General features: G+C 35.7%; 1 protein-coding gene and 1 non-coding gene across 5 annotated transcripts in view; one reads left to right on the forward strand and one right to left on the reverse strand.

Moving 5' to 3' along the window:
- Positions 1–27,161, reverse strand: part of Kif4a (kinesin family member 4A) — a 138,587-nt gene that overhangs the window by 47,379 nt on the left and 64,047 nt on the right. For all 4 annotated transcript variants that reach the window (XM_048797161.1, XM_048797158.1, XM_048797160.1 and 1 more), the window contains exons 14-18: positions 24,146–24,202; positions 22,958–23,143; positions 18,729–18,832; positions 17,242–17,386; positions 16,394–16,504 (exon numbers count right to left, since the gene is read on the reverse strand). In XM_048797161.1, coding sequence (XP_048653118.1) covers positions 16,394–16,504; positions 17,242–17,386; positions 18,729–18,832; positions 22,958–23,143; positions 24,146–24,202 — 603 coding nt within the window. The remainder of the gene's footprint in view (positions 1–16,393; positions 16,505–17,241; positions 17,387–18,728; positions 18,833–22,957; positions 23,144–24,145; positions 24,203–27,161) is intronic.
- On the forward strand, positions 10,328–10,399 carry Trnad-auc. Its single transcript has one exon. It is a non-coding gene; the product is annotated as a tRNA-Asp (tRNA).

Below are 27,161 nucleotides of genomic sequence, written 5' to 3' on the forward strand. Positions count from 1 at the left end.
AAAAAGAACAAGAAATATTATTGGATATTGCCTGCTTCAATTGACCACACAATATTTAACTGCTTTGATTTATTGACCCCTTCCCTATTTTATTAATCCACTAAGCTCGTTCTGGCTTCCCTTGTTTCTTATCCAATCTGCATGGTCTAGTGAGTCATTCTAGTCATGTCTTTGCCAGCCTATTAGAAAAATTCATTTCATTCAACCCAAATACTATTTATACATTAGGCATGGGGATATGGGATTAACCTTGCATGGTTACTATTCTTATAAAGACTATTAGATAATATAAACAACTTATAATTATAATAAAATATAACGTGTGTTGATATAAGAAAAGGGAAACAGCCAGAAGACCAAAGTAATCCATTGAAAAGAGAAAACCCAACACTCTTCTTACCACCAAACTTGTTGAAAGAGAGATCTATGTTTAGTGCTTCCACTTGTCATTATTATTTGTTCCATATCCCCTTACAGATAGTTCCTACCATTGTCCTGAACTCTATTTATTACAGCTAGTGGTCTCTTTAGAGTGCCTATCTTCTTTGGCTTCTCTGGGAATCATTAGCACTCCCTATAACTGACACAGCATCCTAATTCTATTCAACCTTACAAATTTTAGCATCTTCATTTATACATGAAATAAAGAGAGTCTCAGCATTCTTTTTCTATATTTTCTCCATATCCCTGGTCTCATTACTCATGTGTTTTCAATTTTCTTATCTATGTAAGACAACTCCTTTACCACTAAATCCAGCCCAACTTGTCCCTTGAACTCAGCTAACATTATTCTTTTAGGTCTCTCCATCCCACAGATTAGTCTCCTAAAACCAGCTCCATCACTTCAAACTAGCTGTTTCCTCTGATTTTTTAGTCTCTCAAAAGCATGGAGTAATTTTTGGTGTTCTCCTTACTGTTTAGTTTCTTTGAAAGTCAGGTTTTGTATTTATTAACATCAAAATCATTCAACAAACATTAATTAAGTGCTTAATCTATGCCAATCACTGAACAATGATTGGGAACAAGCCACTGGGAATACAAAATAAAGATCCTTGCCAATGTGGAGTAAACATTCCTGTACGATGTAAACTGGTAGATGCTTTATAGACATGCCTGCAAAAAAGTTTTATTAAGATATAATTCACGTGTCATACAATTCACTCATTTAAAACATAAGATTCAATGTTCTTTGGCATATTTACAGAGTTGATATACTGAACATCACAATCAATTTTAGAACATTTTTCATTTTGTGACTTGCTTCTTTTGCTTAGCATATTTTTAAGGTTCACCCATGTTGTAGCATTTATCAGTGCTTTCTTTTTATGATTGAATAATATTCTACTGTATAGACATACAACATTTCATTTATCCATCTATCAGGTGATAGTAGGTTTCCTCCACTTTTGGCTATTATGAATACTGTTTCCTGAACATCTATGTATAAGATTTTGCATGGACATATGTTTCCATATCTCCTGGGCAGACAGAATTAAGAGTGGGAGGGCCTAAACAACTTAGTGAGACCCTGTCTCAAAATAAAAATAGTTAAGCGTCCCTGGGTTTAATCCCTGGTAGCTGCCACCCTCCCCCAAAAAAGAAAAGACAAAGAAAACAATTCCATTTATAATAGCATCAATATGAATAAAACATTTCGAAATAACTTAGCAAAAAAGTGTAAAATTTGTACACTGAGAACTACAGAACATTGAATTAATTAAAGAAAACCTAGGGGTTAGAGCTGTAGGTCAGTGGTCAAGTGCTTGCCTCACATGTGTGAGGCACTGAGTTCGATCCTCAGCACCACATAAAAATAAAGATACTGTGTGTGTTCATCTACAACTAAATAAACACTTAAAAAAGAAAACCTAAATAAATAAAAAAAAATAGTTCATGTTCATGGATGGAAAGACTTAATATTCTAAAGATGGAATATCCTTCAGATGGACTTGCAGATTTAATACATTCCCAATCAAAAGCACATCTGGATTCTTCAAAGAAATCCATAAGCTGATCCTGAAATTCATATGGAAATGCAAGGGACCCAGAATGATCAAAGCAATTAAAGGGAAGAATAAATTTTGAGATGTTACATTCCCTGAATTTAAAACTTTCTGCAGAGCTACAGTAATTAAGACTGTGTGGTACAGTGTAGGGATAGGTATAGAACAGTGGAATAGAAATGAGGATCTAGAAATAAATTCATACACTGTTGGGAAGAACAATTCAGTAAGGAAAGAATAGCCTTTTCAACAAATGGTGCTGAAATAACTGGATATTCATGTGCAAAATAATAAAGTTCTAACTTGCCTCACATTATATACAAAAATTAAAATATATCAAAATCTAAATGTAAGAGCTACAACTACAAATCTCTCAGGAAAAAGAATTTGTGACTTTGAATTAGACATTTTTTTTGATATGATTCCTAAAGCACAAACAGCCAAAGAAAAAATTACATTCGGCAAAATTAAAATCTTGTGCACTGTAGACATCGTGAAAGTGAACAGTCAATCCACAGCATGGTAGAAAATATTTACAAATCATATTGCTATCAGGGTCTGGTATCCAGAACATATAAAGAACTCTTACAACTCAGTAATAAAGATAACCCACGTTTAAAATGAGTTAAGCAATAAGCACACAAAAAGGTGCTCAATGTCATTTGCCATCAGGGAAATGCAAATCAAAACCACAACAAGATTCCATTTCACACCCACAAAGACGGTTAGAATAAAAGACTGATAATAACTATTGGCAAGAATGTCAAGAGGTTGAAAATTTTATGCATTACTGGTGGGTTGAGAAAATGGTACAGCTGCTTTGCCAAACAGTTTGGCAGTACTAAATAAATATAGAGGTACCATGTGATCCAATAATTCTTGGCAACACTGTTAAAAATCAATCGGCCATGAACGCGTGAGTTTATTTCTAGATTCTCATTTCTATTCTACTGAGGCTGGCTTTGAACCTGCAATCCTTCTGCCTCAGCCTCCCAAGATGCTGGGATTATAGTCATGTACCACTGGGCCTAGCATGGAATTGTTTTTTTAAATTTTTTTTTAAAGAAAGAGGAGAGAGAGAGAGAGAGAGAGAGAGAGAGAGAGAGAGAGAGAGAGAGAATTTTTTAATATTAATTTTTTAGTTTTTGGCGGACACAACATCTTTGTTTGTATGTGGTGCTGAGGATCGAACCCGGGCCGCACGCATGCCAGGCGAGCACGCTACCGCTTGAGCCACATCCCCAGCCCTGTTTTTTTTTTTTTTTTTTAATTTTAACTTCAAATAGATTTTCTTATATTGATTTTGTATCATGCAAATTTGCAGAACCTTAGTTCTAATGGACATTTAGTGAATTCTCTAGGATTGTCTACGAACATGAATGTGTCATCTGCAAACAGAGATAGTTTCGCTGGCTCCAGGGAAATGCTAAACAGAGGTGGCAAGAGCAAATATCCTTGTCTTGCTCCTGATATTAGGGGGAAATTTTTCTGTCTTTCATCATTAAGTATAATGCTAGCAGTAGGTTTTTCAAATATATTCTTTATCAGGTTTATGAAAGAATATATCCTTCTATTCCTAGTTTCTTGAGTAAAAGTTTTTATAATGAAAGTGTGTTGGATTTTGCCATATGCTCCTTCTTCTGAGAAGATCATGTGGTTCTTGTCTTTTGTTCTACTGATATTATATTAACTAATTTCCAGATGTTATATAAGACTTCTTGCATTAATCACATAAACTTCACCTGGTCACAGTGTATCATCCTGTACACACACTGGATGTTTCTTGATTCCATATACACACATAAGAAATACTTACTGGTCTGTAGTTTTCTCGTGAGGTCTTTTTTCTGACACCAGGGTAACACTAGCCTCACTGAATGAGTTGGGAAGATTTCCTTTTGCTTCTATTTTTTTGGAGGACTGTCTTAAAAATCAGTATTATTCCTTATTTAAATGTTTGATAGTACTTACCTGTGAAGGCGTCTGGACCTCAGCTTTTCTCTGCAGAATTTATTTTTGTATTTATTTAATTTGTTCTTTGTAGTTATACATGACATTAGAATGTATTTTGACATATCACACATACATGGAGTATAACTTCCCATTCTTGTGGTTGTACATGATGGGGAGTTACATTGATCGTGTATTCATACATGAACATAGGAAAGTTATGTCAGATTCATTCCAGTGTCTTTCCCATTCCTATCCCTTCCCCCAATTCCTCCCATCCAATAGAGTGAACTTCTATTCCCACCCCCACCTTTGCCTATTGTGAGTCACCATCCACCTATCAAAGAGAACATTCCTACTTTGTTTTTTTTGGGGGGATTGGCTTATTTCACTTAGCATGATAGACAGCCTCCAGTTCCATCCATTACCAGCAAATACCATAATTTCATTGTTCATTATGGCTGAATAATATTCCATTGTGTAAATATACCACATTTTCTGCTGAAGGGCACCCAGGTTGGTCCCATAGCTTAGCTATTGTGAATTGAGCTGCTATATACATTCATGTGGCCATATCATATAGAATGCTGATTTTAAGTCCTTTGGGTATATGCTGAGAAGTGGAAAAACTGGGTCAAATGGAGGCTCCATTCCAACTTTTCTGAGGAATCTCCATACTGCTTTCTATAGTAGTTGCACCAATTAGCAGTCCTACCAGCAATGTATGAGTGTATCTTTTTCCCCACATCCTTGCACATTTATTGATAATTATGTTCTTGATGATTGCCATTCTCAATGGAGTGAGATGAAATCTCAGTAGTTTTAATTTGCATTTCTTGAAATGCTAGTGATGTTGAACTAGCATGTGATGTTGACTCCACATACAAGTGTTGGTTTCTGCTCAATTATGTCAGTATTTGCTTCATACATTTTGAGGCTCTATTGTTAGGTGTCTATGTATATTCACAGAGAAATGTACCACATAATGACATTTTGGCCAATGATAGATTATACATATGGTGGTAGTTCTATCAGATTATAAAGGAGCTGAAAAATTACTATCAAGTGACATCATAATGCAGCACATTACTCACATGTGTATTGTGTAAACTTACTACACTGCCAATCATATAAAAATATAACAAAACTATGTAAAGTATATTAGTCTTTATAAAGATAATAAATGAATATATTATTGGTTTATATATTTTCCATACCATGCTTTTTAATCATTATTTTAGAGTACACTTCTATTCATAAAAAAAGTATGGAGCCTCATACACTTTGTGTTTATTGTCTTTTGATTGACCTATGCCATCAAGGTTTGTGTAAGTATATGTATAGTCTGATGTTTGAAGAATGATGAAATCACCCAATGATGCATTGTTCAGAATGTATCCCCACTGTTATACACAATGAATACCGTTATATATTCCTGATGGATTGACCCTTTATATCTCTCTTTATCTCTAGTAACATTCTGTTTTAAAATATTTTATCTAGTATCAGTATAGCCCTTTAGATTTTATGGTTGATGTTTGAATGATAGATTTTTAGGGGGTGTACCAGGGATTGAACTCAGAGGCACTTGACCACTGAGCCACATCCCCAACCCTATTTTGTACTTTATTTAGAGACAGGGTCTCATTGAGTTGCTTAGCGCCTCTTTTGCTGAGGCTGGCTTTGAACTCACGATCCTGTTGCCTTAGCCGCCCAAGCTGCTGGGATTACAGGCCATCAGCCACCATGCCTGGCTTGAATGGTAGATCTCTTTCTATATTTCTAGTTTCAATTTATTTATATCTTTGATTCTAATAGGTGCCTTCTTTTGATAGTATATCATGTTATAGATTGTTTTTATCCTACCCTAATAATTTCTGCCTTTTGATTATTTAATCCAGTCACATTTAATGTTATAATTTTTCATCCATAAAACTTAAAATGGATTAATTTAAGGGAAAATGGTCTTGTCCTTTAAGATTAACTAAAAAAAAAAAAAACATGAATATATTGGATTAAGTTCACGAGACATAAAAGTAAGACAAAGCACACCACTTTTATTATAGAAATAAAAGCAGTAAAAAGTGATTTATCTTTTCTAATAAACAAAAATAGTAAATATAATTTAATCCTAATAAAATTTCTCAGATGCCAGACCCAAGCAAGAAAATAGTCTGACAATTTGTAGTTTGAGAGAGTTATGATTTTGGTTTTTTGTTTTCTCTGTAGAAACATAATTTCATTTTTTTAAAAAGCATTTATTTTTTAGTTGTAGGTGGACACAATACCTTTATTTTACTTTTATGTGGCGCTGAGGATCAAACTCAGTGCCTCACACATGCTAGGCAAGCACTCTATTTCTGAGCCACAACCCCATCCCAAAACATAATTTCATTTTTTCAAGGTATATATGGGCTGTTTCCTTTTGTTTTTACTAGTACTTTCCTTATTTATTTCATAAAATACAGAGATAGTATGGATCTGCACATCTCATAAGAGCATATGCTGGTAGGACTATAACAAGACAAGTATCAGGGAATATTTTCTGCTTTCCTTAATTATTAGAAAAGTCATTTGTCTCTTTGTAGGAACACCCACAGCAATATTTGTATCACAAATTTAAAATTTCCTGCCAGGCATGGTGGAACATGACTGTAATTGCAGCATCTCAGGAGGCTGAGGCAGAAGGATTGCAAATTCAAAGACAGCCTCAGCAACTTAGTGAGGGCCTGAGCAACTTGGCGTGACCCTGTCTCAAAATAAAATATAATAAAAAAGACTGGGGATTTGGCTCAGTGGTCAAGTGCCCTTGGGCTCAATCCCTGGTACCAAATAATAATAATTATTATAATGGTAAAAGTAAAATAAAATAAAATTTCCAAGTTGATGGTACAATATAAAATAGGGGAATGACAAAGGGGGAAATCAATAGATTACAATAATACATCACCTAAACCACTTCTCTTATGCTACAAAGCTTTTGTACTTGATTGTCTTAATATAAAAGGATTTATTATAGTTCATATAAATAAACTGAACATTAAAACATCTCAAAGTTAAACTCTAGGAATAATAGTTTAACATTCAAACAGGGGTACAATAAGGTAGGAACACCCCTAAAGGTAATCTTTTTTGTCTAAATCAGATTATTGATAAAGATTACTTCATGACAAATAAAATGTGTTTCACCAGTAGTTCTATTCTGGCCAACATCCTAATGATTGTGGTTCCAAACTTGAGAAGAAATTGCCAAATAAATCTTCTCTTAGGCTAAATAAGACTTGGCCAAAGAGGATAATCAAGGCATCTAAGTTAAAAAAAAAATTAAACTACTCTCTTTAGAGACAAGTGAAAAAGCATATCTATTATCTCTGGAGGATAAAAAAAAATTTAGTGTTTTACTCACTTTAAAAAAAAGCAAAGTAAACCTCAGCTTAGGTGTTCTTGGAGTCTGATACTTATATCTTGCAAATTCAAATTATAAATGCTCTTTAAAAATCTTCCAAGCCCACTACTACTAGCAAGAGTATCATCAAAAGTCACACACTTCTACACCTTATAAAAGGATTTTTTTGTTTCAAGGATTTAGATTTCCTAGAAAGAGCTCACATTTGATAATGTCTGTCAACCATGCCACACAAAGAAAATAAATATTTCAAAAGGGTACTCTGTTCAGAAACTATTCACAGTGCTTCTTTTTGTCAGACAGTTTTACAATAGGTTCATTAATGTACATCTATCTAAAAGCCTTGAGAATTCACTCCAACAAGCATTTTGAATGAGTAGATTTCTCCTGTGGAAGGGTATTCAGTATTATTTTTTCTTGTGTTCTTGGAGGCAATGGGAATTGGTGATCAACCCTGGCAATCCACAATCAGCATCATATACCACCATCAGTTTATGTCTCTCCTCTTTCACATAGTCCAGTATAAGATATCCTTTAGCATTCTATAAAATTCTATCTTTCAGGTGCTGGTCAGATTCTTGGATTAGCTTCTTGAGCTCTGTTCCTTTGATGAACAGAGTACTTCAGTTTGCAGGACTGCCAATCCCAGGATCTTCCACAAGCTTGCAGTTTCACATATGTCACTAAATCAAATGAGTATTATAAATCTGGTATCTTTCTGAAGTGTCCTGAAGTCAACTTTGATTGTGATGTACTTGTCTCTGTTATCTTCTTCAAATTCATCAAATATTTCTTTTACCTTTCACTGAGGAGAAATTTAAACACCAAAGATCTCCCTTAATAATTTGTTTTTTATTTCTTCCCATATGGATGTTAAGGTAATCGCAGAAATCACATCCAGAAATTGCCAAAAAGGTTTGTTTCTTTGGCAAGTGCTTCACCATGTTCAGTAAGCTTCTCTTTTTCTTCTTTCACAAAGATCTAGATTCCTATATTCCCAGAGGCAATCTTTTTAAAGAGTCCTCTGACTATTAAACCATAACACATAGGAATAATGTAACACTGAGAATTAATGCAGAAGGATTTTTCAAAAAATTTTCAGAGTATCTACCAGGTTAGTACCTCCAGTTCTACACTGCATAGATCGTGTGGGGGTGGGGGTGCGGGGGTGGGGGAGTGGGTATATATGTGTGCATGTGCACACAGGTACTGGGGATTTTAAAACNGCATGTGTGTGTGTTTGTATGTATATGGGTGTGTATGTGTGCATGTGCACACAGGTACTGGGATTTAAACCCAGGGCTTCTCTACCCTTAAGCTACACCTCCAGTCATTTTTATTTTGAGACAGTGTCTGGCTATGTTGGCAAGGCTGTCCTTGAATGTGCTTCAGCCCTTCTAGTAGCTGGCATTCTAGATATGTACCACCACACCTGGCTATCATATTTTTAAAAACATCTTTATTGAGATATAATGAATATGCCAGATGTTAAAATCTACAATTCAGCTGGGCATGGTGAATATAATCCGAGTGACTCAGGAGGGCAGGGGCAGGAGGATCACAAGGACAAAGCCAGCTTCAGCAACTTAGTGAGACCCTTTCTCAAAATAAAAAATAAAATGGGCTGTGACTGTAGCTCAGTGGTAGTTCTTGCCTCACATGTAGAAGGCACTGGGTTCGATCCTCAGCACCACATAGAAATAAAATAAAGGTATTGTGTCCATCTACAACTAAAAAATATTAAAAATAAAATAAAGTAAAATGGGGAGCTGGGGTTGTAGCTCAGTAGTAGAATGCTTGCCTTTCACATGTGAGGCACTGGGTTCGATCCTCAGTACTACATAAAAATAAATAAATAAAATAAAGATACTGTGTCCATCTACAACTAAATAAATATTTTTAAAAATGAATAAATAAAATGGGGTGGTAATGTGGTGAGTGGTTAAGCACACCTGGGTTCAATCCCCAGTATCAAAAATAAAATAAAAATCCAATAGATTTGAGTATATTCAGAGTTGTACAATGAACACTACAATCTAACTTTATGATATTTCTATCACCCTGAAAAGAAATTCCATATCCATTAGCAGTTTCTCTCTGTTCCAGTCACAGCCCTAGGGAAGCATTCATCTTTCTGCCTATTCTGGACATTTCATAGAAACATACAATATGTGATCTTTTGTGACTGGCTTCTTTCACCTGACAATGTTTTCAAAGTTCATCTATGTGTAGCATATATCAGTCCCTTATTTATTTTTTATTGCCAAATAATATTTAAATGTATGAATATAACACATTTACTTATCTATTTATCAGTTGATGAATATTTGGATTATTTCTACTTTTGGGTGTTATGAATAACGGTACTATGAACATTCATATGTAAGTTTTTTAATAGAAATGTTTTCAGTTCTCTTGGCTATAAGCCAAATAGTAGAGTTTCTAAATCATACGGCATCTCTGTGTTTAACATTTTGAGCAACTGATAGTCTGTTTTCCAAAGTGGCTGCTCCATTTTACATTCCAACTAGAAGTTCCAGTTTCTTTGCATTTTCACCAAAACATGTTACTATTTTCCATTTTAATTATACCCATTATAGTGGATGTAAAGTGACTATTTCACTGTGGTTTTGACTTCTATCTCCCTGAAGATGAATTATGTAGCATATCTTTTCGAGTGCCAACAGGCCATTTGTTATGGTGGTTTGTTTTTGTTTGTTTCTTATGAAAACTAGTGATATAGAAACATTTACAAAACTCAGGGTGTTTTCCAGTGCTAAGGCAATGGTTATGATGTGCTTTTCTTTGCATACTGATGTATCATAATCTATATTCTGAATCTTCTGATATTTTGTCCAAATTCCAAGTGGCTTTGGGTTGCCTATTGTCCATGCCTAAACTCAACAAAACATGCATAAGCTTTGAAAATCATTTAGAATAATGCTATAGTTAAAGACTTTGTGGCAGTTGGGATGTGGCTCAGTGGTAGAGTGCTTGCCTATCATTCAAGAGGCCCTGGGATCCATCCCCAGCACCTCAAACCAAAAGCAAACAAACAAAAAATAATTTGTTAGATCAAGTGTTTTCTCTAACTCCTTGAGCTGCATATTGCCTGGAGCAATTATCATCTGAATTATATCCTCTTTGGTGGCATTTCCATTTCTTTCAAATTCTTCCCTTGAATAACCCTTCAGGTATTTGTGATTAGAATCATTTTGAATGTGCCAAATTGCTTGGGAATTCTTTCTACTTTACCATAGTGTCAATGGGGCTAAGAAGGAAATGGCCACATGGACCATATAGGGTATGCCACCAGAAGACCTAATGTTACTGATATCATTGATTTTGTTTTAATGTTTGCTTTTTGTTTTCTATATGCCTCATAATTTTTGTTCTTTTATTCTTCCTTTACAGCTTTCTTTTGCAATAATGAATATTTTCTAGTTTAATACTAATTCCTTAATGATTATTTCACTATATCTTGAGTTCTTAGTGACTGATCTAGTACTTACAGTAAACATCTTTTTTATTCTTCTTATTTGATATAATTAGTTATACATGAGAGTAGAATGTATTTTTTTAAATATTTATTTCTTAGTTTTAGGTGGACACAAATATGTTTATTTTACATTTATGTGGTGCTGAGGATTGAACCCAGTGCCCTGTGCATGCTAGGTGAGCATTCTACCACTGAGCCATAACCCCAGTCTGAGAGTAGAATGTATTTTGACATACATATATGGAGTATAACTTCTTATTCTTCTGGTGGTACCTGATGTAGAATTACATTGGTTGTATAATCACATACACACAGGATAGTAATGTCCAATTCATTCTACTATTTTTCCAATTCCCATTCCCCCTCCCTTCCCTTCATTCCCTTTTTTCTAATTAGAAGTACTTCTGTTCTTTCCTAGGCTTCACCCCCACTCATTGTGAAATTAGCATCTGCATATCAAAGAAAACACTCAGCATGTGGTTTAGGGAATGGTTTATTTCACCTAGCATGATATTCTCCAGTTCCATCCACTTACCAGCAAATGCCATAATGCCATTCTTTTTATGGCTGAGTAATATTCCATCATATATATATATCACATTTTCTTTATCCATTCATCTGCTGACGGGTACCTTAGGTTGATTACATAATTTAGCTATTGTGAATTGAGCTGCTATAAACACTGATGTTGTTGTGTCACTGTAATGCTGATTTTCAATCCTCTGGGTATAAACCAAGGGGTGGGATAACTGGGTCAAATAGTGGATGCATTCCAAGTTTTCTGAGCAATCTCTATACTGCTTTCCATAGTGGTTGCACCAATTTGCAGTCCACCAGCAATGTAGGATTGTACGTTTTCCCCCCACATCAACATTTACTGCTGCTTGTATTTTTGATAATTGCCATTCTGACTAGATTGAGATGAAATCTCAATGTAGTTTCAACTTGCATTTCTCTAATTGTTAGAGATGTTGAACATTTTTTCATATATTTGTTGACCGATCGTTTTTCTTTTTTTTTTTTTAATATTTATTTATTTATTTTAGTTTTCGGCGGACACAACATCTTTGTATGTGGTGCTGAGGATCGAACCTGGGCCGCACTCATGCCAGTCGAGCGTGCTACCGCTTGAGCCACATCCCCAGCCCCGACCCATCGTTTTTCTTCTTCTGTGAAGAAGAGTTCAGTCCCTCAGTCCATTTATTGATTGAATTATTTGTTTTTTTTGGGGGGGGTGTTACATTTTTGAATTCTTTGTGTATCCTGGAGATTAAATGCTCCAGCTGAAGTGCAGGTGGCAAAGATTTTCTCCTATTCTGAGGGCTGTCTCTTCATGTCCTTGATTGTTTTCTTGCCGTGAAGAAGTTTTTAGTTTGATACAATCCCATTTATTGATTCTTCATTTTACTTCTTATGCCTCTTACAATCGATATCAGGTTTATATTAACTTAAATCCAATAAGATACAGACACTTTTTTCCTATGTAACTCTATTCCCCTTCCTTTTTGTGCTATTATTGTTATGCATATTATATCTATGTGTAACTCCACATACATTATTACAATTGTTAATTTATATAATTTATCTTTTAAATAAGCTGAGAGAAGAAAGGAGAGTATATATATATATGTATTTAGAGCTTGTTATATCTACTTTCTTATTCACCTTTCTTTTTTAAAAAAATTATTTATTTATTCTAATTTGTTATACATGACAGCAGAATGCATTTAATTTATTTACCTTTCTTTTTTCACCTTTCTTGATTCTCCTCATTTCTTCCTATGGATTCACATCAGTATTTGATGATATTATTTCCTTAAATACAACTTCGGTCTCATATACCTCCTTTGAGCTCTTATTGCCAAATATATTACATTTCTATATATTATAGGCCTATCAATATAACTGTTTGTGTGTAGCTTTATACAACTGCTCTTTAATTCAGTTAGGAAAAGAAAGGAGAAAAAATATGTAATTATATTCTCTTTTAGAATTACCTACATAATTATTTTTATTGGCACTCTTTGCCTCCTCCCCCATTTCTTTTCAGATCCAAATTACTATCTGGCATCTGGCATCACTTGCTTTCAGCCTGAAGAAGTTATTTTAGTTTTTCCTGTAAGGCAGTTCTGCTACGAATAATTTCTTTTTGCTTCTGTTTATAGGGTAATGGTTTTATTTTGCCATAATTATATATATTTTCTAGCACTAGGGATTGAAACCAGGGGCTTGTGCATACTAGCCAAGTATTATACCATTGAGCTACATACATCCCTTGTCCCTCTTTTGAGATAGGGTCTTGCTAAGTTGCCCAGGCTGGCCTAGAACTTGAGATTCTCCTGCATCTGCCTCCCAAGTTGCTGGGATAAGAGTCATGTCCCATTGTTCCCATCTTTTGCCTTCATTTTTGAAAAATATCTCTCCTGTATATGAGATTCTAGGTGACAGAGTTTTACCTCAGCACTTTGAGTATGTTGCACACTGTCTTCTTGCTCTATTATCTCTGATGTGATTTCAGCTGTTAATTTTATTGGGGATTCTTTGTATGTGATGAATTGTTTTCTCTTGCTGTTTTAAAGTTTTTTTTTTTTTTTTTTTTGCTTTTGTCTTTAAACAGTTTGCTGTGATATGTCTGGGTAAGGATCTCTTTTGGTTTACCCTACTTGGAGCTCATTAAGCTTTTGTTTTTAAAAAAAACATAATTTTTAGTTGTAGATGGACACGACACCTTTATTTTTATGTGGTTCTGAGAATTGAACCCAGTGCTTCACACATGCTAGGCAAGCGCTCTATCACTAAGCCACAACCCCAGCCCTCATTAAGGTTTTTTTTTTTTTTTTTTTATGTATAGGTTCATGTTTGTTTGTTTGTTTTAATCAAGTTTGGGGAAGTTTTCAACCTATCTATATCTGAATATTTTTACATTAAGCAAGAATGTTCTTTTTGTAAAAAGCTTTTTATAATCTTCAAAATAATCTTCATTTATCAACAAACTTTTCATTGTATTCATTTAACAAATTAACAGTGTTAAACTATACAACACTACCTTGTCAATCCCAAGTACTCAAATGAACCAAAAAACTGCTTTGGAGCACTGAAAGGAAAGAAAAAAAGGCTAAGAAAGGCCAACAAATATATTTTAGAAGCAGTTAAGGGGGATTGTTGGAATAGGGGTGGGAGCTTAGATTCTTGAGCACCATCAGATTTCCTCAAGGTTCAGAGGAGTTTTTCCACAAATTCTTTATTATTATTTTTTTGGTACCAGGGATTGAAACCAGGGTTGCTTAACCACTGAGCTACATCCCCAGCCTCTTTGTTAAAATATATATTTTGTTTGTTGTTAGGATCTTACTAAATTGCTTAAGGCCTTGCAAAATTCCTAAGGCTGGCTTTGAATTTACAATCCTCCTGTCTCAGCCTCCTAAGCCGCTGGGATTACAGGCATACACCACTGCACCTGGCCTCACAAATTCATTTTTAATATGAGAGATTAAAACTAAGGAATCAAGCTGGGCACAGTGGTGGATGCCTGTAATCCCAGCAAACTTGGGAGGCTAAGATAGGAGGATCAAAAGTTCAAAGCCAGCCTCAGCCACATCAAGGTGCTAATAAGCAACTCAGTGAGACCCTGTCTCTAAATAAAATACAAAAAAGGGCTGCAATGTGGCTCAGTGGTTGAGTGCCCCTCAGTTCAATCCCTGGTACCCCAAACAAAACAAAACAAAACAACAAAACCCCTAAGTGGGTTGGGGCTGTAGCTCAGTGGCAGAGTGCTTGCCTAGCATGTGTGAGGCACTGGGTTTGATCCTCAGCACCACATAAAAATAAACAAATAAATACATTCTGCCCCTTTACAATTACAATAAAAAAAAATAAATAATAATAAAAAAAAACCCCTAAAGAATCAGAGGAACCTGTACTTTGGGATATTAACCAGGTAATCCAAATTCCTAGATTGTGGATGAAGTAAGTAAAAGAGGGAGAGAAAGTGGAGAAGAGGCAGAAAAGAAGAATCAAGAAGCACAGAGGGAAAACATTGTGTCTAGAGGAAATGAAGTCATAAACTCTTTCAATATTTTTACCATTGTTTTACTTATTGTTCTCATGGAGCTACAAGCTTCCTTAGTTGCTCACCACTAAAATTTCTATTGTTTTTGATAGCACCTTTGACTTGAACTTCCCTAAATTCTGTGCCCAATAAAGTCAGTCCCCTTAGGGAGGGGTACATTTCTATGGCCTGCCTCTCCCCTAGGTATAATTTCTGTACTGTTGTTTGGAACTTAGGGATAGGAATAGTAGCTCATTTCTGAGGGATTCTACAAGTAGGGTTCTAAGCAGAGGCAGTATTGAATTAAATATCCTATGAGTAGATGGGTTAGGGTAGCCAGGCCTTGTTATGCCTGCCCTGCAGTAGGCGTAAAGCTTCTATCCTACATATAGGTACTTTGTGGAAAAAGGGATCCCCAGACCTCTTTGCTGTTGTTGCCTGAAATAGAACTTTAGTAACATGGAGCTATGGTGGATGAAATATCCTGAAGACTTGCTTCTACTTGGAGGAGACCATAGCTGTAAATTGAGAGCTGGGTGGTAAGGAGAGGGAAATGGTCATAGCTCAAATGCCATGGATTTTTGCTGTTCTCACTGGGATTTAGTAGATTTTCCTGAATAAATGTTTCCTCATTTGCTGTATGCCCTTAGGATAGTTTCCAGAGAATTTTTATGGTTGTTTATAAATTTCACCAGTTGTGGTTGTTTTGCTGGGAAGAGTCCATGAGGTTACTTAAGCTGCCATTCTGAAAGTGATTCTCCACTTCTCTCTTGACCTAACATATTACATTATGGCCAATTCTAAAATTTTCCCTAAATCAATGTTTTTCCCCCAATGAGCTGTCCACTGTTAGCTCTAATTCAAGCCCTTGCAATATTTCTGGATCATACAAGATTTTCTTAACTTGTGTTCTAGACTTCCAGTTTCTCAATACTTCACTTTGTTCTATATTACTCCCAGGCACATCTTTTTTTTATATATTTTGCTGAGTTCACCTTGTTCCTCAGAAACCTTACACATCTTTATCTTACTAACAAAATAAAGTTCAAACTTCTTGGACCTTTAGCAATCCAACTTTGGCGTACCCTTCCAACTGAATCCTCTACTACTATCCTAGTCCAAATTATGTTTATCTATAAAATTGTCATCTCTGCCTTTGCTCCTACTGTTCCATCTATCTGAAATCCTCCTACTTATCTCTATCAAAATCCTCCCTGTTGTTCAGGACCTATTCAGACATAATTTTTTTTTTTACCCCAGTCAGAAGAGTGTTTTACTTTCTCTTAGTTACTGTGGTTCTTAAAGCCCAGGTTTCTTTATTCCTTGTATGTTTTATCTTCCCCTTTAGACAAGACATTCTTCAAAGGCAGAGCTCATATATTACCCATGGTATCGAGTGGATAGGTTTCCCACAGTAGACATTTAATACAAAGCTGATAATTTCAGGGGTTTATTAGTTGGGCCTCTGAGGAGTTTTAGTTACTTACTCGTTCTTTTAACTGGATTACTTCTTTGTCTTTTTGTTGTTTCCACTGTCTAAACTTCTCAGCATCCTCTTTCATCTGACGCATTAACTGTACTCGCTGGTTTTTCATCATCTGTAAAAACAAAAACCAGTACAAGTATTAGTCACATGTACTTTATTCTAGGCTGATATGCAGATGGATATAATTATCATTAATAAGAAAGAAAGCCCAGAGCCAAGCTAAGAAGGCCACGAACAGATTTTCTGTTAGGCTTGCAATACCCCTCTTGCTATGTTTGCACAGGGTTTCCAAGTGTAGACTATACAAATGAACACTCTGAAGAAATAAAAGAAAAATATACCTACAAGCTAAAACCAGCCCTGAATTCACTGTAGAAATGAAAAGTTCAAGGAAATGTTTATTAAGCCTCAAGGATAAAACTATCTAGCAACCAGTATATTCCAAAGACATCTGTGCAAGGGACCTCTAACCACCACTTTCCATATGCTACAAGTTAAACATTCAACAGCTGAAAATATTCTTCAGGTATCTATCATCTTGCCACTACTTTACAAAATTATGCCACATGATCATTGAAGACGATCAGGATATTATCACTAAATATTGAGATATGTTTTTCTTTTGGTTTCAGAGAATCTAACATTAAACTTTGAATGTAAAAAAGAAAAGAAAGTAAATGTCAAAGCAAGGTTTTATTCAGATTCTAGATGACAACCAGCACAATGGCCTATAAAAGGGACATTTATGGAGATTTTCACACTTGAAGTCAAAACACTCCGTAGTATAATTTGAAATGGAACATCTATGTATGTTCCAATGCAGTAAATTTAAGGATGAGAGTTTATTACCCGTATCTCCTGGTTCAGTTTGGAGACAGTATGCTCTGTGGATTCCTTCAGTTTCAGAAGTTTGGATTGTTCATTTAGTTTCTTCTTCAGATCAGCTATTTGATTCTCCAGCTCCTGGAGACGTTTGCGGCGACGCTCACTCAACCTAAACACAGATACAGTAGGAGTGAAGGCTACCAACAGCAAAGCCAGACTCCAAAAGATATGAGACTTCTAGGTGTACAACCCTGATATATGTAAATAGTCATCTTTTTCTTTTTAAAGGTCAACAATTTTTCTTTTTTTTCTTTTTTTTAAAGAGAGAGAGAGAGAATTTTTTTTAATATTTATTTTTTTAGTTTTCGGCGTACACAACATCTTTGTATGTGGTGCTGAGGATCGAACCCGGGCCACATGCATGCCAGGCGAGCGCGATACCGCTTGAGCCACATCCCCAGTCCATAAATAGTCATCTTTAAAATAACAAATACCAAGCTGGGCATGGTGGCACACGCCTATAATCCCAGTGGCTCAGGAGGCTGAGGCAGGGGGATTGAGAGTTCAAAGTCAGCCTCAGCAATGTCAAGGCACTAAGCAATTCGGTGAGACCCTGTCTCTAAATAAAATATAAAACAGGGCTGTGGATGTGGCTCAGTAGTCGAGTGCTGCTGAGTGAAATCCCTGGTACCAAAAAATAAATAAATAAAAATATACCACCCAAACAACTCAAACTGTCTCAATAATAAGAGTTTAATACCAGAGTAAAACAACATAATTTTTGAGTATGCAAAAATGAACTGCTTCAATATATCCCATCCTACAACTTTCTGCCAAAAGGATGTTCTGTGAAGGTATTTCGCTTCATGTTGACCGAAAGGAATTATTCTGACAATTATTACACAAGTCTGAGACAGAAAGTAAATATTCAGCATAACTTTTAAGAACATGAGCTTTAGATTCATACAGAGATAAAACAGTCACTGGGTAAAATGAAGGTAGAGTAGCCAATAAGCAGGAGTTGAAAGGAGAGTAGGAGGTTATGGTTATCTTAGTTTCATTCTTAACTGATTAAGAGATGGTTCTATTGATTTTTTTAAATCACTAGCCTGGTTATTAATTCTATTCACAAGCTAAATTACCATCAGTGCAGGGGGAAAGAAATTGCTACTATCCACTAGGTCTGATAATCTTTTAAAAGCCAGCTCACACATTAACATTTTATGCATCCTTCCTTGATCATGCCAGCTTAAATTCTCATCCTGCTTCTGAACTCTTAACACAATTATTACCTAAGAAATTAATCTGGCTAATTATATGCTATGTTATGGCATTCTTTCATTGTCATCATGAGATGTTATGTAAAATCTCAATTACTTTTCTTGTGTTTATATTCCTTTCCCACACTAGGTTTAAATCCTTTGGATGGCAGTAATGTCTCCTACTTCTCTATTCCCTCTAAAGCTTCTCATACATAGTAGGGACTTAACATTTATTGATTTTATTCTTACTTAGCTTGGTTGACATCCTTCTTTGCTGTCTGAAGTTCAAGAACCAATTCTTCCTTTTCCTTTTGCAGACTGATGACTTCCAATTCCAGATTTTTTATGTTATCCTAGAAAGGTCATAAGTCAGAGGGAAAGAAAGGCATTATATAGCAGAGGAAGAATATCATTTCAACATTCCATCTTTCCAGGAACTATGAATTAAATTTTAGCACTTCACTTATACACTAAAAACATTTGTTCTTAATTCAATGGAGATTAAAATTGTATAGTAGGCAAAGTATGGGCTTGGAATCCAGCAACACTTATTATCTAAAGTATCTTATGGAAAGTCACTACTTTTAGCCTTAGTTTCCTGTGCAGAAAAGAGTTAAGAGAGCAGGCCTGAGACTGCTATCCTTAAAAAAAAGATAGCTTGGGGCTGGGGATGTGGCTCAAGTGGTAACGCACTCGCCTGGCATGCGTGGGGCACTGGGTTCGATCCTCAGTACCACATAAAATAAAGATGTTGGGTCCGCCGAAAACTGAAAAATAAATATTAAAAAATTCTCTCTATGGGTATATGTTTGGGAACTAACATTCTTGTAGGGTTCCTGCCATTTCCTAGCTGATAACAGAGGCTCATCCATGCCTAAACTATGCAAACCATGTGATTTACCCTGAACACCTGCCTTCTTTTTCCAAGTGTAGAATTTTGGTACACACAAGGCAGAGGTAAAGTCTTAGACTCTGAGGTTCAGGGCTTCCCTGGTAGAGACCATTTCACACATGATTACAACCCATTAGTGGAGGAATGCAGGGCTTCCTGTGTGACTCCACTGGGAGGGGACTTTTGGTAGCTTGTGCCTAGTTTCCCTCAGACTGTGCCCAGGGGCCATTGTCTTTGCTCATTTTTCTTTGTATCCTTTCACTGTAATACATCTTAACTGTGAATATGACTACTTGCTGAGTCTTACGAGTCCACCCCCAGTGAATCACTGAACCTAGAGGAGGTCTTAGGTATTCCAAAGAATTTCTCTATCTATGTAAATAATTAACAATAACATGAGCCAGGCACAGGGATGAGAACCCGTAGTCCCAGCTACTTAAGAGACTGAGGCAGGAGATTGCTTCAGCCCAGGAGCTTGAGACTAGCTTGGACAATATACTGAGACTGCTCACAAAATAAACAAATAAACAAACTCCAATAATACCTACATCATAAGATTAATAGAAGATTAAATAAGATAAAAAGGTAGTGACATTTTATAAACTATAAAGAGCTGTATAAATATATCATTAGTTTTGCAAACTTATATATTCAATAGCAACTGCAGTTCTGCATGTATTTAGGCAGCAAATTCTAGGAATTGAAGTTTGGCAGTTTTCCAAGAATGGGAAAACCCAATGACCAGATTCCCTCCTGTTCTCAAAACTAAAAGTGAAAGGCAACTGGCTGAATAAGTGGTTGGCAGCTGAGAAGATTATATAAAGTCCCCAGAACAGTATTGGATTGACACAAAGAAGCAGAAGCAGGTTAGACAGGGCTGTATCAGAGAAACTTTGTACATAGGCTAGGGCTATTTTCCACACAATGTCCTGAGCCACTTCAGGATAACTAATGAAAATTAATCTTATTGCTTTATAGTTACCCTGAATATTTAAACTGGTCAATAACAATAAAATAAATAAAAATAATAAATAGATTTATATATTTATTTTTACTTATAGAAGTACCTTGTGAAAACTAATCCAGATAATACGTGTAAAGGTCAAGTCCCCTTGACTGTCTCACTCTCTGCCAAAATTCCATCCCCTCTCCAGATGTAACCACTGTTATTAGCTTGGTGTATATCTTCGAGAAATTCTTCTTAGACAGTTACATATGTGTATATTATATCTCTAAACCTTCACATATATAAAATACATGCATTATATATATTTTATATAATATTATAGATTACATATTATATATCATGGTATGTATATGTCTTATATATGTAAATGTCTAGAATATAAAATTTAAAAAATATATAGGATGTACACATACATATGCATATGTGTATCTGTGCACATCAAATTCAAATATGTGTTAAGCATAAATAGAATTACACTTTAGGGGCTGTGGGTGTTACTCGAGAGACAGAGTGCTTGCCTAGCATGTATAGGGCCCTGGGTTCAATCCCCAGTACTGCAAAAAAAAAAAAAAAAAAAAAAAAAAAAAAAAAAAAAANCAACACTCCTTCTTATAATCCCACTAAAAAATGACCCCCACAAAGCTGCTTAAATCAACAAGAATAAAAAGAGAAGAGGAAGGCAGTCGAGAGATACGAAAAAGACTTTAAGGAAAACAGCTGGGTAAGTAGTAACTGACTTCCAAAATGGAAAATGCTGAAATATAAATCTTAGAGAATAAATGCCAAGAAGCAACAAGCCAATTTGTATCACAGAACAAGAAAGAGGAGTAGAGGCTCCCTTTCCGGAGTACCTGAACCTCATAGGATAGATTCACAGACACTGGACAGAGCTAAAAGCAGACATGAAGTACTATACTGCTGATAGTGATTCAATACAAATATGCATATGACTGGAATAACTCCAACTCCTTATTTCCTCTGGGTTACCAGAATGGTGGTACACTACCATTCTGCCTACACAACTTCAGGCAGGAGAATGAAAGATTTCTTTATGGAAATTGACTAGCCCCAGAGAAACTCATGCATATAGAACTTCCTATTGGTTTTTAGTGCTCCACTCCTAAATCTGAATATACAACCAAAGATTACTAGAAATTGAAGGAAAGCTTCTTTTTAAAAAATTACCTTTTTAGTTGTAGATGGACACAAAACCTTTATTCTATTTTTTTAAAAAATTTTATATGGTGTTGAGGATTGAACCCAGTGCCTCATATGTGCGAGGCAAGCTCTCTGCCACTGAGCCACAATCCCAGCCCTAGGAAAGCTTCTTAAATGTGAGACTAAAAGAAGCACATTTAAAGGAAATATGGAGAAACCAGGTAAGGCAGGGAGAAGAAAATCTTGATAAACTTTAATTGCTTTCCTTAGAAATGGGCAGTGCATTCATGAAAAAGAATAAAAAACTATAAAAAGAACAAATAGATGGTCAAAAAATCTAGGAAATTACTAGGCAAATAAAAGAACTTACCAGAAGGAGTAGAAAGAAATCTCCCAGAGAGGGAAATAACAAGACAAAGAAATGGAAAATAGAAGGGAGGAGGTAAGAAAAGCAGAAATGAAATCTAAGAGATCAAATACTAGATTAAGAGGAGTGTAAGAAAGAGAAAATGTAGAGAAATGATACAAGAAAACTTCCCAGAATAGAGAAACACATTTTTAGACTGAAAGGATCCATTAAGCACCAAGCACAATCAATGAGAACAGACTCATATCAAGGTACATCCTTGTGAAATTAAGTAACACTAGAGGATAAAGAAAAGATCCAGAAAATTTCCAGAAGGAAAGAAATATAGGTCAAATACAAAGAATCAAGAATCATAATGGACTTCTCTACAGCAACAATGGAAATAGAAGATAAAGCAAGGCCTTAAAATCTAGCCAAATTAACAAGTGTAAGAATTTAAAAAATAACTATTTTACACGTGCAAAATTTTAAAACTATTTCATTTCAGAAACCTATTGGGGTTTTATATTCTACCAAAATAAAGAGGTATCCTAAGATGGAGAAAGACATGGAATTTGTTTCAATAAAAATGAGGTATGAAGAAAATATCCAGGATGATAGTCCAAGGTTGATGGCTAGGCAGTAGGCACAGGGAAAGTGAAGAGGACAGATAAAGACCTGATTATTATTAGCAAGGGTCATCATGAACCACCACTAGGAAAAAGTTTAGCCATTTGCCAAATAATATGATATCCACTACTAGTCTTTTTGTAATTCATACTATAACCCAGACCGTCTACTGAGATGAGCCTTTCTCAGAAATCAAGCAAAGTTATTAGAATCCAATTTCTCCATGAATAGGAACCACATCTATAGAATATTATCAAATAATTTATTAAATTCCTGTGATGTAAGGTAAGGTATTAGAAAAAAATGGAATGAAATTATAGGTCCCATATCCTGAATATGTCCCTTTTATAAACAAACAATACAATTCCAGTTGTATCATGTACATCCTGTTGTTTGCTCACCATCAAAAATGGTGTGTTTGTTTTTTCCCCCATTCAATTAAAGATGGCAGACATGAACAAACTCTGCTCTAGAAAATAGTTTACCTGGTACTGGAACTGAATGGGCTGTAATTGGCTGTCATTCTGAGTCATCTTCTTAGCTAGGGCCTCTTTCAATGCAAGGGCTTTATTCAACTCAATCAGCTCCTTCGACATCTGAGCTTGGCGTAGAGCATGTTGAGTGGTGAAAGCATCTGAAGACCTGCTGGTTTCTGGACTGGTTTCAACTTGCTGGAAAAGATAATAATCAAGATGATGTAGACAATGGTTTGTAAGAGAAACCAGAAATTGGAGTTCCTTAGGTACTAATTTCATCAAGTCTCATAGCCCTTTCACTATTAGCATTATCTCTATTCTTCACTGCTATGGTTTTTCACGTAAGATTTGCTTTAAATATCTGAAATAAATTAAGCTAGTCTATTTCCCTGCTCACTTAAATACCCTTTTATATATTTTAGCTTTTTAAAGGCCAGCTGTTTTCTTGCTCTTTCCTTTATTGATCTGGCCAGCATTCCCTACTTTTAATCTCATTCAAAGGGGTTCTTTAAGAGAGAAGGCACTGTGGAAATGGTGGAAATTGAGAAGAGGATTCATTTATTCTCACACAGCTGACTATTAGCGCCCAATTTATTCCTTATTTTCATTGTTTCAGAATATGAAAACTACCAATATGTATATATTCATTTGAGGCATAAAAGCCTGTCTCAACCAAACCTTTGCCTGGCCTTTCATTTTTACTTTATTCTGGAACATATAATACATTTTATCTATCCTTGAGATCTGAACACTCAAAATATTTTCCTTGTTTCTTTTAGCCCCTAACCATTCCATCCTTTGAAAAGTATGCTGAAAAAAATTATCTCCTATTCCTCCTCTAATGCTTTTTTGACTTTGCCATAATTTCCCAATATGTTCCTCTCCTCATTTTAACTTGCTGAACAGTTGAAACAGAATACTAGCATCCAACAAGAAATAAGTAAGCCACATTGCAAATTTGGAATGTGATATCACTGAGAAGACTTGCTACCCATTACCAGGTATATTATTAGAGATAGAGCCTATCTACATTAGGGATTTTATGAAACTGAGATTTACACTGAAGATTTCTGATTTTCCAGGGCATTCTAAGGCAAATGGTAGTAATCATGGATTCTCTTCTTCAGTCAAGTGATAAATTATAGGAAATGGCACAGTTAGAGCTCCTGGTTCCACACAAAGGGGCCAATTACTTACAGTTTCTGGTTCCACAGCAGTATCAATGGCTGCAGTCATGCAAGCAACAGTTTCATCCTACAGTGACAAATGTTTCGATTTAGAAAAAGATTCTGAAATGAAGTTCACTAGTGGATTTTATATTGGTTATTTAATTTTTTCAAGTACACACAGAGACCATTAAATGTAAGGTGTTGGACCCATTTTGGAGTCACAGAAATCCTAACAGCCACACGTTTCCATTTCCCACTTCTCAAAAAGAGTTTTTCTTCTTCATAAAGGGCAATTGTGTAAGTTTTTGTAAGAAAAAAATAAGGTCATGTGGCAACTGACATATTTATTGCACTTCTCCTGCTCTGCCAGAGATCACTGAGTGATTTTGGCCATTTCAGCCAAAATTTAACCCATTTAATAGACTCTCCCCTTTCTTTTTGTGTTTCTACCACTAAGTCTACCTCTATTAATGTACAAGTCTAGCTACTTCTCATGGGCATATCAACTTAAGACATGTAAAATAAGGGCAATTCATGAGACACGTGGACAGAATGGTTATTTTTGATTTTTATTTTATAGTTATTCAAGATAGCAAGATCTTACTCTGTAAGAAAATATGTAATCTGCATGGGTACCCCAGAAAAATGTGTCCATGAAGTCAGACAAATGTAATATAGTTCTGTTACTCATATATGTAAAAACTAATCATATGCTAGGTGAGGTGATACATGCTGTAATTCCAGCAATTCAGGAGGCTGAGGCAGGAATATTGAAAGTTCAAGGCCAGCCTCAATAACTTAGTGAAGCCCTAAGCAACTTAGTGAGAACTTGTGTCAAAATAAAAAGGGCTTGGGATGTAGCTTAGTGGTAACACACCCCTGGGTTCAATACCCAGAACCAAAACAAACAAAAAACTGATCATATGAAGCTACTCTAGGTAGTTACTTGGATAGTTAGGAGGAGGTAAAGGGAAAACACTAGTTCTCTCCTAGGAGAATGAAAAATTCTTTTGGGGGCATTAGAAAAACAAATACCCAGTAGAGAAACCTAAAACCATTTATTAGGAGTAATTTGTTTATAAACTATCATATGAGCAAGCTCTGTTCTCACCACTGGAATTTAGGCCTTATTTGTAATATATGAATTACTGTTTGTTTAAGTGATTTTGGAAAGCTGTGCAAGGAAAGTATTATTGCCAGGAAGTCACATGATTAAGGAGGTCATAGGTGAAAAAGCTATTGGTTTAAGAGCAAAGAATTTAGGGTTAGCACATGAAGTCACTATACCAGCCCTGTGAAATATTACATAGTATTAAAACTTGAATCTCAGTCCCTTTCAGGCAAGGAATGAAGAGGCCCTAAATAAGTGCTGTTTTTAACACTTCCTTTATTCTGCTCTGAAATCCCCAATGAGGCTCGAAGAGAATTCAGAAGAATTTTCAGTGTTTCACATTGTTTCTCATCATGATTTATCTTACCTGAAGTTCTCTAAGTATAGGGCACACCGAATCCTTCCCTTCTTAAAAAAGCAGCACATGGATTTTCCTCCCTTGCATGTTTCAATTTTCAGTATAAGGACTAGTTAGTTATAAGCCTATTCTAGATTAGGAGAACTTATAATTGTGGCTTTTGGAAACTTTTTCTAGTACCTTCTAGAGGGTTAGGATTAAAGTAGATGGATTAATATTTAAAGACGATGTGTTGCTACAGTGGGTATACCTTTGGCTTTTGGCCCACTGAAATTTCACAGTGTTAAGCTTTCAGCCCAGGGCTAGGACTGGGGTGTAGCTCATTAGCAGAGCACTTGCCTAGCATGTACAAAATCCTGGGTTCAAACACACACACACACACACACACACACAAAAAAAAAAAAAACCCACCCCTTAGGGCTACGGTAACATGTTTTGCATGAACATGGAAAGATTCTGCTTTTATAATCCTAAAAGTAAATATATAACAATCAGATTTATTTCAATCTAAGGGCTCTTTTCTCTCCCACTCTCCTCATTGTAAGGTTTCAACTTAAAAAATCTCTTGTAAATAAAAGGTATAATTTGCTAAAGGAGATGATCAGGGGATTGAGGTTAGGGTACATCACGCTACATTAATCAGCAAAACTTTCAAAAATGAAGCTCATGCTTGTAGGCTGTGTGTAATACCATTACTGTGCATGCAAAATGCTTTTTATGGAACTGGTCTTGGAGGAGGGTGTATAAACAAAATAAAAAAAAAATTGATTCTTTAGGAACTGAAAGGATTGTATGAATTTCTCACAGGTAACTGCAACAAGGAGGTTTGCTTGAATTATATCTTAAGGAAAGAAATGGTACAGTTTTGTGCTTCAAGCCCCAGGAGGAATATGCAGGAACAATGGTTGCCTTCATAACTTGAAAAGGGGGTGTTCACCCACCACTTAAAATAAAAATAGTTTTAATCCAGAATGAAGGGCACAAGCACTTACATTTGAAACATTTTGCTTTCACTGTAGTGAGTCTTAATAAAAGCCACAGGATACACTGTTGTGTATTTCCAAAAAAATATGTAGCTGGGAGGGTCTCTCAACAATAGACTTGGAGAAATCTTATTCAAGAGTCCAGCAGGAGCCTTGGATAAAAGGGTTTACTCTGCCTAACTGTGACAGGGGATAGAAGCCAGGAACTTTATCAGCTTGTGGCAATCTTTAGCACCCTCCTACTGCATGTGCCAAGTGCATTTTAGTGGCAGACAGCAATTCTATAAAGTTCCTCTGAGCCAGCCACCACTAACAACTTCCCCTACAGGCACACCAGGCACCAGTTATATTGCCAGATCCTCAGTGAGGATGCTTTGTCTTCTTTTATTAATTTGGTTCCACAGGTTTCCTTCATCTTTCCCATGCAATTCATAGCCTTGGAAATGAGGTAGTATGAAATCCTGAGATTGGCATGGTGGCCGTGAACAATAGTACCCTGGGTCATTGTTTTCTGAGCTTCTAAATTTAGACTATAGTAGGCTTCTATACCCTAGATTATCTGAATTCTAAGGTAGCTCACACAAGGTTTCCA

The sequence above is a fragment of the Marmota marmota genome, unplaced genomic scaffold (assembly GCF_001458135.2).
Source record: "Marmota marmota marmota unplaced genomic scaffold, marMar, whole genome shotgun sequence".
NCBI classification, from domain to species: domain Eukaryota; kingdom Metazoa; phylum Chordata; class Mammalia; order Rodentia; family Sciuridae; genus Marmota; species Marmota marmota.